This window comes from Pelobates fuscus, chromosome 6 (assembly GCF_036172605.1).
Source record: "Pelobates fuscus isolate aPelFus1 chromosome 6, aPelFus1.pri, whole genome shotgun sequence".
Lineage (NCBI taxonomy): Eukaryota > Metazoa > Chordata > Amphibia > Anura > Pelobatidae > Pelobates > Pelobates fuscus.
The window spans coordinates 55,027,145-55,041,326 of record NC_086322.1 but is presented as its reverse complement, the minus strand read 5'-3'; the positions used below and the strand labels follow the sequence as shown (position 1 = coordinate 55,041,326).

General features: G+C 39.0%; 1 protein-coding gene across 1 annotated transcript; it reads right to left on the bottom strand.

The window, feature by feature from the left end:
* Positions 1 to 8,377: 8,377 nt before the first annotated feature.
* Positions 8,378 to 11,222, bottom strand: LOC134615353 (homeobox protein HMX2-like). The gene is made up of 2 exons (XM_063459857.1): positions 10,820 to 11,222; positions 8,378 to 9,340 (listed from the first exon to the last, which is right to left on the bottom strand). The coding sequence occupies exons 1-2, from the start codon at positions 11,040 to 11,042 to the stop codon at positions 8,787 to 8,789; spliced, it is 777 nt and encodes a 258-aa protein (XP_063315927.1). The 5' UTR covers positions 11,043 to 11,222; the 3' UTR covers positions 8,378 to 8,786.
* Between the last annotated feature and the right edge of the window lie 2,960 nt (positions 11,223 to 14,182).

The following is a 14,182-nucleotide window of genomic DNA, read 5'->3' as shown; positions in this document are numbered from 1 at the left end:
GTGAGAGACGGTGAGACCAAGTGGGGTCCACAGTGCTGATGGTGTCGGTTGGAGTGCTCGGAGTCCTCGGCAAACGCTAGGAGCATCGATTGGCGGAGGTACTCGGTCGGAGTGCCAGCGGTCCGTCACAAAGTTGTTATGGTTCACGATGTGATCCTTGAAAAAGCAAGGCTGGGCTTTGGAAACCTGACAATATTTTTTAGCTGCAATATTTTTTTGTCTGTTCACTTGCTGTAAACCATTTAATGTGGGATCAGGATTTACTATAAACAGTATAATTCCATAAATCCATAACCCTGCCCTGCCCAGTCGAGCTCTATAGTCTGCTAGTGGCAATGTATTGATGCATGGAAGGTTTCTTTGGCACACTTTAGGCCCTTAAACAAAAACAAAAACATTGATCTGAATGCAAAAAAGTACCTAAACTATGGGTGGCAAGCTTTCCCCTACATGTCCCAAGATTCTCTGCAATTCCCAGATTTTACTGTTAACATGACATAAAGTCATGATTTTATTAAAGACATGGAGGCGAGTATTATTTATGACTCTTTCTTTTATTCCCTCAGCAGCAAAGATAGAGAGGAATAGAAATATATCAAAATGAGGAAAAACTGTATAGTAACACAAGCAACCAATCACATAACAGAGGAAGTGACTATAAAAGGCTTGCGTCTCCCACAATCCCCCTCTTTCTTTGCTGCTCCCTCAGACCAGCTAAGTACCCTCTTGCATATTTTATTACTGCACAATATTACAGTTTTTTAAAAAAGATTTACTGTTTGTGGGGTTTTTTGTGACTGTTTATCTGCTTTTGTGGGTTTGTGTGGTGTGCCACTGATTGGAGTCCCCATAAAAGCTCTAAACCTTGAAACTCCGAAGCATGTAAGTGCCAATCCCCAGAGTCTTTCAAATATCCCGAATTCCAATCGGCCCATGAATTGTCCAGCCCAGGGATGTGTTCCGCCGTCACCAAGACGTTGTTGCAAAGACAAAATTGACAGAAATCCTTCGCCATGAGCGCTAGCATCTTCAACTTCATGCCCCCTAGGTAGTTGATGTAACACCTTGTCCATCTTGAGCACAAGGCAGCAGTTCACACGACGGGTAAGGCTGAGAATAGCAAAGGCACCTGCTAAGAGCTCCAGACAGTTGATGTGCAACGACTTCTCGATCTTGGACCATCTGCCCCCAGTGGAATTGCCACAGCGCGAACCCCATCCGTGCAAACTGGCGTCGGACTCGATCACCATCTTTGGAAAAGACCCAAAGATGGCTCTGCTGTTCCATGCCTCCATATGAGCCAGCCACCAAATCAGCTCGTCCCTGGACTCGTCGTCCAACTGCAGCCTCGCCTCGTAAGAGTTTTCTGATCAGAGGTAGGAGCCTTTGAGGCGTTGAAGGGCACGATAATGAAGCGGCCCCGGAAAAATAGCCTGGATGGAGGCCGTGAGCAGGTCGATGATCGTTGTCAACTGTCTGATTGACAGGTCCGATGCCCGAAAGGCTCGCCTGAGCTCCTTCTTTATGGGTTTGATCTTGGATTCTGGGAGATACAGGAACTGGATAGAGTCCACCTTAAAACCCAAGAATTCCATGGACTGCATGGGGATCAGCATCGACTTTTCCCAATTTATCAGGAAACCCAAATTCTGAAGCAAATTGGTCATCCAAGTCACATGCAACTGAAGCTGATCCCGTAACTGGGACATGATCAGGATGTCGTCCAGATAGATAATCAAACGAACACCCTGTGAGTGGAGGAAGGACACTACTGGTTTCATGACCTTTCTGAAGCTGATGAGAGACTGAACAGCATACACGTGAAAAGAGAGAGAGAACAACTGTCCTTATTGGAAAACCTGATAGAGGGATATTGGTATCAAAAGAAATATAGAGTAGGTGTCATATCCTGTCCCAAAAGGTATAACAATATCATGCTTTAATAGGGTAGATAAACGCCAGTTCTGAGTAATAGTAGGTACTGGATTGCCTCTAGGCTGGCAGCCAGACCTACTATCTAAAGGTAGAACGGGGCGTGAGGGTAAGGGGGCTGGTATTGTTTTAGTATGTACTAAAAAACCAATAATACCAAACTCAAAAGAATTAACCTTTAGATAGTAGGTCTGGCTGCCAGCCTAGAGGCAATCCAGTACCTACTATTACTCAGAACTGGCGTTTATCTACCCTATTAAAGCATGATATTGTTATACCTTTTGGGACAGGATATGACACCTACTCTATATTTCTTTTGATACCAATATCCCTCTATCAGGTTTTCCAATAAGGACAGTTGTTCTCTCTCTCTTTGCACCTTATACTTTGAGGGTTACCCCCTCCCTGTCCGGTCACACTTGACAATACTATGGGCCAACCCATCTCTCTATCTAGCATACACGTGAACCTCCATGTCTTCCTCGCCAGGTTAAGTAGAGAAAATCCCTGTGTTCCATGATGATGGGAACTGTGAAATACGCGTCCTGTAAGTCCAGTTTGGCCAACCAGTCCGACACCTGGAGGATATCTCAGAGGTAATGGATGCCTTCCATCTGGAAGTGTTGGTACCAAAAGAAAGCATTGAGAGGACGGAGGTTTATCACTGGGCGAACCCCTCTTCCCTTTTTTGGCACCAGGAAAAGGTTGTTCATGAAGCCCAGGTAGGCGTATGGCAACTCTTGGTTTGCACCTTTTGCGAGCTGCTCTCAGATCTCCGAGGTGATTAACAACTCCTGTTATATCAACAGACTGAGTTCCCTGGGTACACAATACTGAACAGGCATAGACAGGAAATTAAGGTGATAACCTCATATAGTTTGGAGAACCCAAGCGTCTGATGTCACGGCAGCCCACCCACGATTAATTTGGGCCAACCTGCCCGCGAACCACTTCTGGGAATGAGGGGAAAAAACGGGTACGGGTACTCACGGGTAGCGAGAGTTCCATGGCCTCCCTCTGGATGGGAAGAAGTTTGAAAGCCTTGGCGTCGTGGAAGCCCACTGTAGGGAAGAAGAAGCCTCGAGTGGCTCGGAATCAGCCTCGGAAACCACGGCCAGGTGGTTTGCTCCTACTATGCCCGGCCCCTCCAAAAACCTTTGGAGAAAATACTATTTTCATGTTCGCCTGGGCCTTATCAATAGCCGTGAAGGCCCCAGGTCCTTGACAAAATTGTCCCCAAACAGCATCCCGTCAGCTGTGGGACCAGGTTCAGATAAAGCCATATTTGCCAATTTAGGGCCAATCTTTAACAGGATCGCCTTCCGGCATTTGGCTGTTATATCAGTATTGGCATTACCAAGAAGGCAGGTCGACTGTTGAACCCAGCCGATGGCTACATCCAGGTCTAATTATCCCGCCTTCACAGAGTCAAGCAGCTCATATATTTTAAACAAGGGCCCCAAAGTGTCCATAACCTTATCTTGACAGCTCCCTTGTTGGGCTTCCAACCAGACTTGTTCAGGAACTGGGCGATTTGCAGGTCCACCTCAGGGGTCTTACAGGCAGAGCCAGGGACCGAAGGTCTTGGGCATTAAGCGCGCAATTTACTGCGACTCTACTTAGAGAGGTGGGGTGTGCATACGATGCACTATATACTGGGCAATATGCCCAGGGGGTTCCCACTCACCTGACCGGGGGTGACGCAGGTCAGCTGGATCGAACAGGTTTACCCTGAGGGTCCAAAAGATCCACACCCCCACCTGCTGACCAAGCAAAACTACCCTGGGCGGTAGCGGCGGCCCCAGAAAGGGTCGCTACGGGTGGGGGAGGGGGAAACGTCATCTTCAGTATCAGCCTCGTTATAAGAGGCATACTCCATATCCTCAGAGTCACCCTCCACACTCCGGTTGGTATCCAACCTCTCCTCATGGGACCTAGCCTGTTTCCACAATCTGGCCTTTTTAGCATGGCCAGGGGCTCTTTCGCACCATCTGTGACCACCTCAAGTGTGTTCGTCATAGCAGGTAACACCTGCATTGAGGAGTGGGAGGTGAGGTGTTTTGCCTTTGCCTTAGCCTTACGGCCCCGGGCATGGCAAGGACAGAAAGGGGCCCAGTACCCAGGAGAGTAGTGGCAGCCACCAAGGGCAGCAAAAGGTCCGCCCTGCCTGCACGAGGAAGCCGCAGCCCACACGAGCATCGGCTCGCTGTCGCCCGCGGCTATGAGCACGCCAGGCAGCCCACCCATGGCACTGAGAAGGGGGGGGAGGAAAGTGGAAGGCCCGGTATGGGACCCGGTCCGTCGGGAGAAAAAAAAACCCAATCAGTGGCACACCACACAGACCCACAGAAGCAGATAAACAGTCACAAGAAAATCCACAAACAGTAAATCTTGTAAAAACAGTAATATTGTGCAGTCATAAAATATGCAAGAGGGTACTTAACTGGTCTGGGGGTGCAGCAAAGAAAGAGGGGGATTGTGGGAGACGCAAGCCTTTTATAGTCACTTCCTCTGTTATGTGATTGGCTGCTTATGTTACTATACAGTTTTTTCTCATTTTGATATATTTATATCCCTGTCTATCTTTTCTGCTGAGGGAATAAAAGAAAGAGTTATGCATAATCCTCACCTCCGTGTCTTAATAAAATCCACAGCAAGGATGTTAAGATGTTGAGGGGACAATGTTTCAAACCCCTGACCTAAGCATTGCTACTGATCATTTAAGTCCCTTTTGTGTGCTATCTGACATCACTATAAAAGATAGGTCAGTACAGCGGATTTTGGTGTTAAATTCATTTTATTCTCTCTCTTGTATAAAATCTTCTGGCTATTTGAACATTGTGTTATTGGTTGTATAAACTGATTTCTCCATAGAATTAAAGGTATTATATCTGAATTAAACATTAAGAGACTGTAACCCAATACCCATCACTCTCAGGCATTTTACCCACTGACCAATAAATCAAAGTATTGCCAGGTATTGCTTTTTGCCATATAAACATGTGATATGAATTCATTAACACAGGAGTGTTAAAAATGGGCCTTTGGGTTCGACTGCAACTCCTAGAATCCTCAGAGAGCCTAGGGCAAACGTGCTATACTGAGGGTTGTAGCTCAGATACAGCAGGAGAACATTTAATAACTTGAAAAACAGTACACTTCAATTATTACATTTTTTTTTGCCTACTTTACATCCCAGACAGATTGAATTTCTCTTCTGTTAATCCTGAATACATACATAACTCAGGATTCTATTAAAATGCATTCTATCACTCTGTCACCCTTTACACTCTTACACATGTCTTTTTGTAGAACTCCCAAAGCAGGTAAGGGCAACAAGAAAAACAAACAGAGAATTTACCTTTTCTAAAAACTGAAATTTATAGAGCTAATCACCAGTACAAAATCTATCAGGAAAGGTTTTGTGTATTTTAATTCCACTCTGATCTTATGATAATAATCAGGAGATTATCTAAGTGCCAGCTCTCTAGCTGTTAACTAAAACTCCCAGCATTGTACTACAATTCTCATGATCCACAGATAGGCAAATATCCATGAGAACTGTGATCCTAATGATCTATGAACTGACTAAGCATTCAGAGCCTAATCAGACTTTTTTTTTCTTTTTTAAGTACCATACCGTAATAAATACACAGTTAAGAATACATACACAGATAAGAATACATACACAAAATAAGGGTTATTTGAATGAAAGGCATATAAGAATGCATCTCCCATTAAAAATGCATTATAGCATGCTTTCAGCCATTTTCTGGGCGTAGTAGATTTTTTTTTATTTTATTTTTAAAGTTTAAAATGTGATGAACAGTAATGACGCGTTATAATGTTGACGCGTCAAATGATAGAACAATAACAACACGTTATAATTTTGACGCGTCAAATGATACAACAATAACAACGCGTAATGATTTTGCGTCAAATGATAGACACCATATAAGCTGAAGCTTAGCAATCCATTGCTCTTGCGGATCATTAAACACCGTTCTAATTGGAGTTGCCAAATGTTTCCGGACAGATGATGCATCTGGTCTTGGTGCTGGGAATAAGAATAGAAGTACCAGGTCCCAGCTAATAGGATCATTAATGGACAGACCCTAAATTAATGGATCAATTGCGTTAGTAGTACAGACATTGAAACAAATAAACAAATACACTGTCTCTGTACTATTACATCACTACATCAATTTAAAAGACTGGATAATTGGGGTATATATATTTATTTTCACCTTTCGTTATATATATAATGCATATATAATGTTTATATTTTAAAAAATAAAATCAATGTATTTACTGAATATTAATTAATAATATGGTAATTGTATATATAAGCTAGCATTTTTATATTTTTCAGAGTAATTCCCATTACATTCGTTTAAATACCTTTAGACCTTTGTAGATTTTGATGATAGAGCGATATTTATTTTGTTCTTTTTTTTGAGTGAGTGTTGCCTAATTATAGTTTGTATGTTTAATACTATTTTTACACTTTATTTCTCCTTCCAACCTGTCTAACTATCGTGGGAAATGTGACTCTCAGATTACTCTCAGATACCTACATTACAAAGATTAGCCATAGGTGTCCCAATGCCCAAAATACTTGGTGTTATATATAAAGATACATCTTGATACAAATTATTGGTCAATCTGTAGGGACATTCCATTGGTTTCCATAGTGATTGCTCCAATTTTAGAACGTTGCCCTACATTTATTCTAATTCACCATTACCCAGCGCATTGTGTCATAGAACTGTTCCCAAATTAATCAGCATGGCCTTTATATTTTTAATCTGACACCAAATTATATACAATTTAAAATTCAAACACAAATAATCGTTTCAAACTTTTACAAATGGTAGGAATCCCAAATCAAGTGCAGATATCAATACAAATCGAATAGGGTTGAGAAGATATAAATGTGGAAAATGAATTCATTTTATATTGGAATAACATAACCTGGCTTTAAATTTATTTTATCTATTTATTTATTTATCTATTTATTTTTATGTGTGTGATCACATTTTTCCTTTAAACAATGAATTATTGATAATCCAAAAAAAATCTCAAAACACCTCGGGAACATTAGCCTCCTGAACACAAACATACACCATCTCTTGTATTACACCCTGCAAAGCCATGTTTTAATTGTCAAACTGTAACATTGACACTCCATGCTTGCTCTGTGACCAACACACCTTGGGCAACGTTCTTAAATTTGGAGCAAACTGCGGCAACATCCCACTGGTTTCCACGGAGACTGCTCCATTATTTGAACTTTGCACATGAATTGCTAATAATTAAACAGAATTGCACGTCGTCTAATTATTTTTAATGTATGCGTTGTATATTTAACGAGTTAATATTATATGGGGTGAACCTTAATTCTCTTTTCTGCTGCTGTTTAACAATGCTAGCTAGTTGAATTTACACGAATTTGCGTCAACTTGCATTCAATAGAATTTATACTGGAGTTACTACATTTGCAGTGCCCCCGTGAGAAAGTAGGAAAAGCTGTTCACAAATAAATAAACAGCTTTTCATTATAGTTATAGTAATAATAATGAACTTTTAAGTTTTCAGTAAAGTAGATTATTAGATTATTAGATTATTATACATTGTTATTATTGGTTGTTCATGTTGTTATTGTTTGTTAGTTGCTGTTATTTTAATCTACTTTTCGTATTTTTTAGGCAATTCTCAACAAATATGCTGTAAAATTTGACAAAGATTTAAGGACTCTTCTAATGTTTGTTTATTTTTTTTAAAAATAATTTGTTATTTACATATTATATGCAAATTAAGTCACCTTTTTAATATTATTATCATCAAATTTTGCCTGTTATAGCGTATTTTCATAATTACATGATTGTTTAAATCTTTATAATTATGCAATTGCTGTCATTTCATCATTGTGTAATTTCGTTGTTGTCACAAGTCATTTAAAATGTGCCCATTTAAAGTTGTCACCAATACAAAGTATTTTTATTTAATTTTCTGTTATAAGGAAAAAAGATCATATCATCTTTAAAAAACTTTATTTCACAGATTTTCTCAAAGTAGGTATGAAGAATGTTTTTAATTATATACAATAGTGTAATAAAAATAAGGAAAACTTAAGACATACAGCCTGTGTGAAGAGAGGATTATCACTAAATCTCCTTGTGATTGTTTTAAATCAATCTTTTTCACAGCAAACCAATTAAAATAAAAATCAGGACAATATTTATCTTTGGTTCCTGGAAACAGTATCCACAAAAATGATATTACCATGTTGGTTAATGTAATAAATTAGTAAACGAAATTGGCAAACACACCGCATTTTCTCTAAGACTAAAAACTAAAAAAAAAAAAAAAAAAAATCTACCTAGTTTATTATGGGGGAAAATGAATATATAAAAATAGTGAAATATTTCTCTATTATTTTTTTTTGGATCATTTATAATATTAGTAAATATTGGATTTAAGCTGTGTTTTTGTAGAAAATATCTATCAGTTTAACAAAAAGCTGTTCAAGAAGCGCTGAGGCTGATATAAATGCTAAAAAGTGCAACTATCAAACAGGAGAATTGTCCCTTTTATTTATTTATTTTTCAAAGTATGCTTGCATAGGACGTATTTAAATTAGATATGTAAAAATAAAGAGTCATACAAAGAATACAAAAATATGTGTACATGCTATTTACAACAGCAACATTAGCAAGAGAGATAATATGTAATCCTGGCAGTCAGTTGAATCAGCAATACACTGCAGTGCTATAGTTTGCACAGACAGGATTATATCACAATGAGGCAGATCTACTGAATGTAATAATGCTAATAGTAGGGTTTAATTGGCTCTATACATCCCCATCTGCAAGGCTGTAGTATTTGCCAGGATTTGGAAAGCACAGATAGGGAATTGTGCTTGAAGGGTAAATCAAAGGAAATGACATGGGCAAGATGCATCTGTTTAGATAGGAATTGTCTTTGTAAATTACTGGAAGGGCAACAGCCTCTGAGATGTCCCCAGCCTGATCCCCAACTGTTGGACCCTCCAGTTCAGCTGACATCTGTCTCTTCAGCTTATTCCTTCTGTTTTGAAACCAAATTTTCACCTGAGTCTCTGTGAGTTGTAAAGAATTGGCTAGGCAAGCCCTCTCAGCACTGCTAAGGTAACGTTTCATGTCAAAGGTGGACTCCAGTTGGAAGATCTGACTCTTGGAGAAGATGGTTCGTGTCTTCTTCTTGACCAGAAGCTTGCTTTTCTTGGTGATTTTGTCTGGGCATGGAGAGGGTCTATCATCCAGGCTGTCTGGGCTTTCAGCCCTGCAAGGCAAGTCTCTGTGCCTCGTTACCTGCTCAGTGCTGTAGGTAAGGCTTTGCGAGGCAGCAAGGAGGCAAGTTCTAGGACCTGCATGGGGTGGGAAATAAATAATCAAAATTAAAGTCAGATAAGCATGGACCACCTAGGAAAAAATAAAGGGGAAACCCCATCTCTGCTAATGAGCTTCATTCTAGAATTGCACTTCATACATTGCTACTATGTTTGTTATCAATACTTATTGTTTACAGCATTAGAAATAACATAAACAATATAAATTAAAAAAATAAACCATGTAATAGACATCATGGAGTCTGATTCTTGGAAATAAATGATTGATAAACTCCCAGACAATGTGTTCTATCAGGTCTAATAAGATGCACTGATTCGCTGATCTCAGTGACTCATTGTTAATGATTATGAAGTGTTAATGAATTCGAATGTAATTGCCTGAGCAATTACCTGTATTATGATAATTACCAGTAATAACACGCATTATTACACAAAGCAACAGCACGCTTGGACTCTAAAGTGCCTTTGATCGATAAACACACATATATATGAGATATATGTGTGTGTGAGATTGTGTGTATGTACATATATATATACACACACACATACATATATATATACACACACACACACACACATACACACATTCCATATATATATATGTGTGTATGTGTATGTGTGCCTGTGCATACATATAAATACACACTCAATGTGAAAATTAATTAAGACACACTTTTTCATGGAAAGAGAGATACAGAAACATCATGTAAGTTAAAATTGTCTTGTCGAATGTATTACGTGTCTCGTCCACCCATTGTTTTGCCCTGTGTAATATGCTGGCGCTTTATAAATAATATTAATAATGACAGCAATAATAATAACACTAGACTAAAACGCACAAAATGTTTAACAGTAAACAATCCAGTAATAGAGTAGATGTCAACGCTTGGCTGGGGCACCTTTTAGAACGCACCATAATAATTTCAGTTTCAGTAAAAACATATAAAGTGCTACATATTACATGCATGACATGTGGTCTGATTTCTGGAATTGTAGAATTGGTCAGTATTATTCTATCTGTGCCATGTTTTACAGTCACACACAGCACTGACATGTGTTTGGCATCTTTTAACCCTTGTGTTTATTACATCATCATATTATTTCCCCCTGTGTTTGTTATATCATATTTCCCCCCTGTGCAGCAGCGCTCTGTATCTGGCTGTGTCAGGGGTTAGCAGTCACTCCCAGTACCCCCATCCACATGCCTGTTATAATAGATCTGTGTTTTAGGGGACATTTGGGAAGATTTGGAATCGATCAGGAGAGTCACTGAGTCACACATGGGGTGAGCGTTCTAACAGAACGTTGGGAGATACACAAAGATACACAACGTTCCACCGATTCCATGGCCCCCCATTCTCACACTCCTGCTTACAATGACAAACATTCTAACGCGCGGTTCATTGGCAGCTAACAAACCCGTACAGACCATAGATATGAGGACATGCTTACACCAAACAAAAATAAACCACGATACATCTTATTTATGCCCCTTACCGTGTGCTTGGAAAATAAATCTGTTTTTATTTTCTTCCCCAGCATCATCTTCATCGTCTACCTCCACTTTCTGTCTGTCCACCTCCCTGCTGTCTGCTATGGACCTCTCGATGAAGCCTCTGTGAGGCTTGGTGACATCTGGTCTTCTGGGGTTTAACTTCAAGATGCTATCGATGGTGAAGTTTAAAGAGACTGGTCTGCAGGCGTCCTGGCTTTTACTCATTGTCCTTGTGTGTCCAAGTTCAGATCTGATGTGATCTGGCAGGAGATCTGTGACAGTTCATCAGACTCACAGCTTCCTGAGTCCCACAGCGAGAGGCATTCCGCAGAGCCCAAGTTGGAAGTGCAGACAACAGCAGCACCAAGTGAAGCTAGCTGGCCAACCCCAGCCACAAACAGGAAGGCACAGCTCACAGCCAGCCCAGCTCTCTCCTATTGCTTGCCTGGAAGAGGTGGAGCACTGCACTTCTACTGTGCACAATGGGAGCTCAGCTCACAGAGGGGAGAGGGGATAATTAGGGGGAGTCTTGAACATGTCAACCAAACAACGTTTATCCCATCAATTAACACCTCTGGGAGTTTAAACCTAACTTGGCATTCTTCTTATATTAAGATGGCAATAAAGGTTGTTATCAGATATTTAGCAATTATTTGGCTATTACATTGTATTCTTATTATAATGTAACCATGGTTTGTAACAAAAAGATCAAATAAATCGTTAGTTAGCTACAGAATTAATTCTATATACTATGATAGTGTTGCACTACATCATTATACCATACACATACAGACAGACTTTTTTTTTTAGCAATTATTTATTACATTGCATTCTTTGACAAAAAATATTAAATAAATGATCAGTTAGCTACAGATATATTTGCATATGCTATGATATTATTACACTACATCATTATACCATACATATACAGACATAGACACTATTGTTTGTGCGTGTGTGTATGCAAAACTATGTGTTTATTTTTATATTATTTTTATATTCACACATTTACATAAATATATACACGTGCACAGTTAATTTTGATGCATTAGACTAGTAGGATGTACAAAAACAATGCAAATCCCCAAAAAAAGTAAATATTTACCATTTAATATAAATTATGCATTTTCACATTTGTAAAAACATTTCGCCTATTTGTGGAGATGAATTCTCTCCTTACATAATGAGCTCTGTCTGTAAGGGTAGGTATGTAAAGCAGGTTAGAAATTCTAAACACAAACACATCTCCAGTCCCAGTAGAGTTTACTGGAGAGTACCAAAACCACTGTGCCAGAAGTATACCTTTACCATCTCTCTTACTTCAGTAACAGATAAGATACTATGAGATGGTGATAGCAGAATTCTTTTCGAATTCAATTATATGGTTGTTTTTAACTGCACTTTAGTGAATCATTCCAATTTATCTGCAATTAAGTCAAAGCCAATAGAATCTGCCCACATATCAATAACCCTTTATTTGCTCATCTGTAAAAATTAGTAAATGTTTTTGCAAGTTTTTTTTTTTATTTTTTTTTTTTTATTTTTTTTATGCCTGGCATTTTTTGTGGACATAATTTACTGTTTATTTAAAAATCATATTTTACATTATTGCATAGAATGTGCATATTGTTTTACATAATTTTTCCCAAGCATATTTTTTTTATATTTTTTTAAATGCAGATACTGAACATTATGTCAGATGGAAATGCAAGACCCTGCTCTTTAGATCTCACAACTACAGGATGAGAATTGTCACAGGTGCTCTGAGCAATTACTGCCTCTTGAGTTTAGCTCCACTGAACTAAACACACAGGAAGTAGCAAGACTGGTTGTGTGACTGACAGCCAGATGGATGTAACCAGGTTAATTTATAAAAGTGACAATTTCTGTATTATAAAAATTATTTATAATTATAGGAGTTATATTATACAATACTCACTTTAATTGAATGCGAGTGACCCAATTAGCAGAAGCCTAACAGTGACTGGTGACTATGAAGAATGGGGAGCCAAAGCTGATCTGTTGTTAAACAATGTTGCACAAATGCATTCTAATGTCCAGAGTTCAAATCAGGGCGTTTATATATTGGTAAAATTACTGAGTAAAATAATTCACATACAAAAATATGTGGAAAGGAGGTAGAACCCAAGACTTATTATGTTAAGGAAATTCACAACATTTGCAAATGATGTATCTGAGAATTCCCCACATTTTAAACATTGGTTTTCAGCATTAGATGAATGTACTTTTGTAATGATGAACATTGTGATGCAATAATGGAGAGCAATTGACAGAAGTAAAACATGTCTTTACTGATCTGTAAGGGAAACTAATGTCTCTTAAACTGACAGACAATTGGAGAATTTGATTTAAAAATGGGAAATAGTTTGGCTAATATACAGCAGGGGATGGTCACCAGGAAGCAAAATAATTTGTTAGGAATAAAATTACTGTAAGACCAGACCACACAGGGTATATTTGAGGGAAAAATTTCTCACACCAATCTTGGAATAACAAACAAATATGAAGTTGGTTAAACTTACTTTGAAAAAGAAAACAGTTGTTTCATGGAAAGATTCTTTGGACTACAGTCTGAGTTGGAATTCTGATAGATCAGTGTCATCTTCTGGATAAGAGGTTCACAAACTAACCCTCCTGACCCACAAACATCCAAGGGTTTGCCAATAACTGTAGTAGAAAGAGAAAATAGATTAATCCTGGACTGTTGTTGGTACATAAGAAGTAGTTCGGGGACCACTGTTTTAGCACTTTAGAAGAAGCAGTGAATTGTCGCTGGAAAAAACTGAAAGTGATCAGGTGAGATGAGAAATTGCGTCAGTCTTTACAAAGCACAGAAACTTGGAAAAGGAATTCCAGAAGGGAGATTATGCAAAAAAGTAGTGAGGAAGAAGAATCTATGTGTAACGAACCTCATGTACTTCCTGAAGTACATTCGTTCTCACACTAATGAAATGCTAGTGACTTAGTGATTATAGACATTCGCATAGTATGCTTATTCGTACTTTCCCAAAATCCAAGCTGGTCATGAGAATAAATCAAGCGGTTCGACGTTCGCATACCCAAACATCAGGAATGGTTTATTATGGCCAGGTGGCCCACTTTTGAGACCAGAATGGGGTCTCAAACAAGGACATAGCAGAACACTCCCACAACACGACAGGCGTCTCTGTGTCTGGGAGATAATTTAGTGAACTTTATTTAAACTAATTATCTCCCAGGCACTAGCTGTCACGATTCTGGGAACCAAACACGCTAACACACACACACAGAAAAGGTGCAGTACCGGACCTTAGAGTGGCCGGGCTAAGCACACAAAGAATAGTCAGGAGACAAGCCGAGTAAGG

What these genes read in the sequence shown, in the direction of transcription:
- LOC134615353 (XM_063459857.1), bottom strand. Translation starts at nt 11,042, where the DNA reads ATGAGTAAAAGCCAGGACGCCTGCAGACCAGTCTCTTTAAACTTCACC. An exon ending in ATTTATTTTCCAAGCACACG is followed by an intron (nt 9,341 to 10,819) that starts GTAAGGGGCATA and finishes CACCCCATGCAG; the next exon opens with GTCCTAGAACTTGCCTCCTT.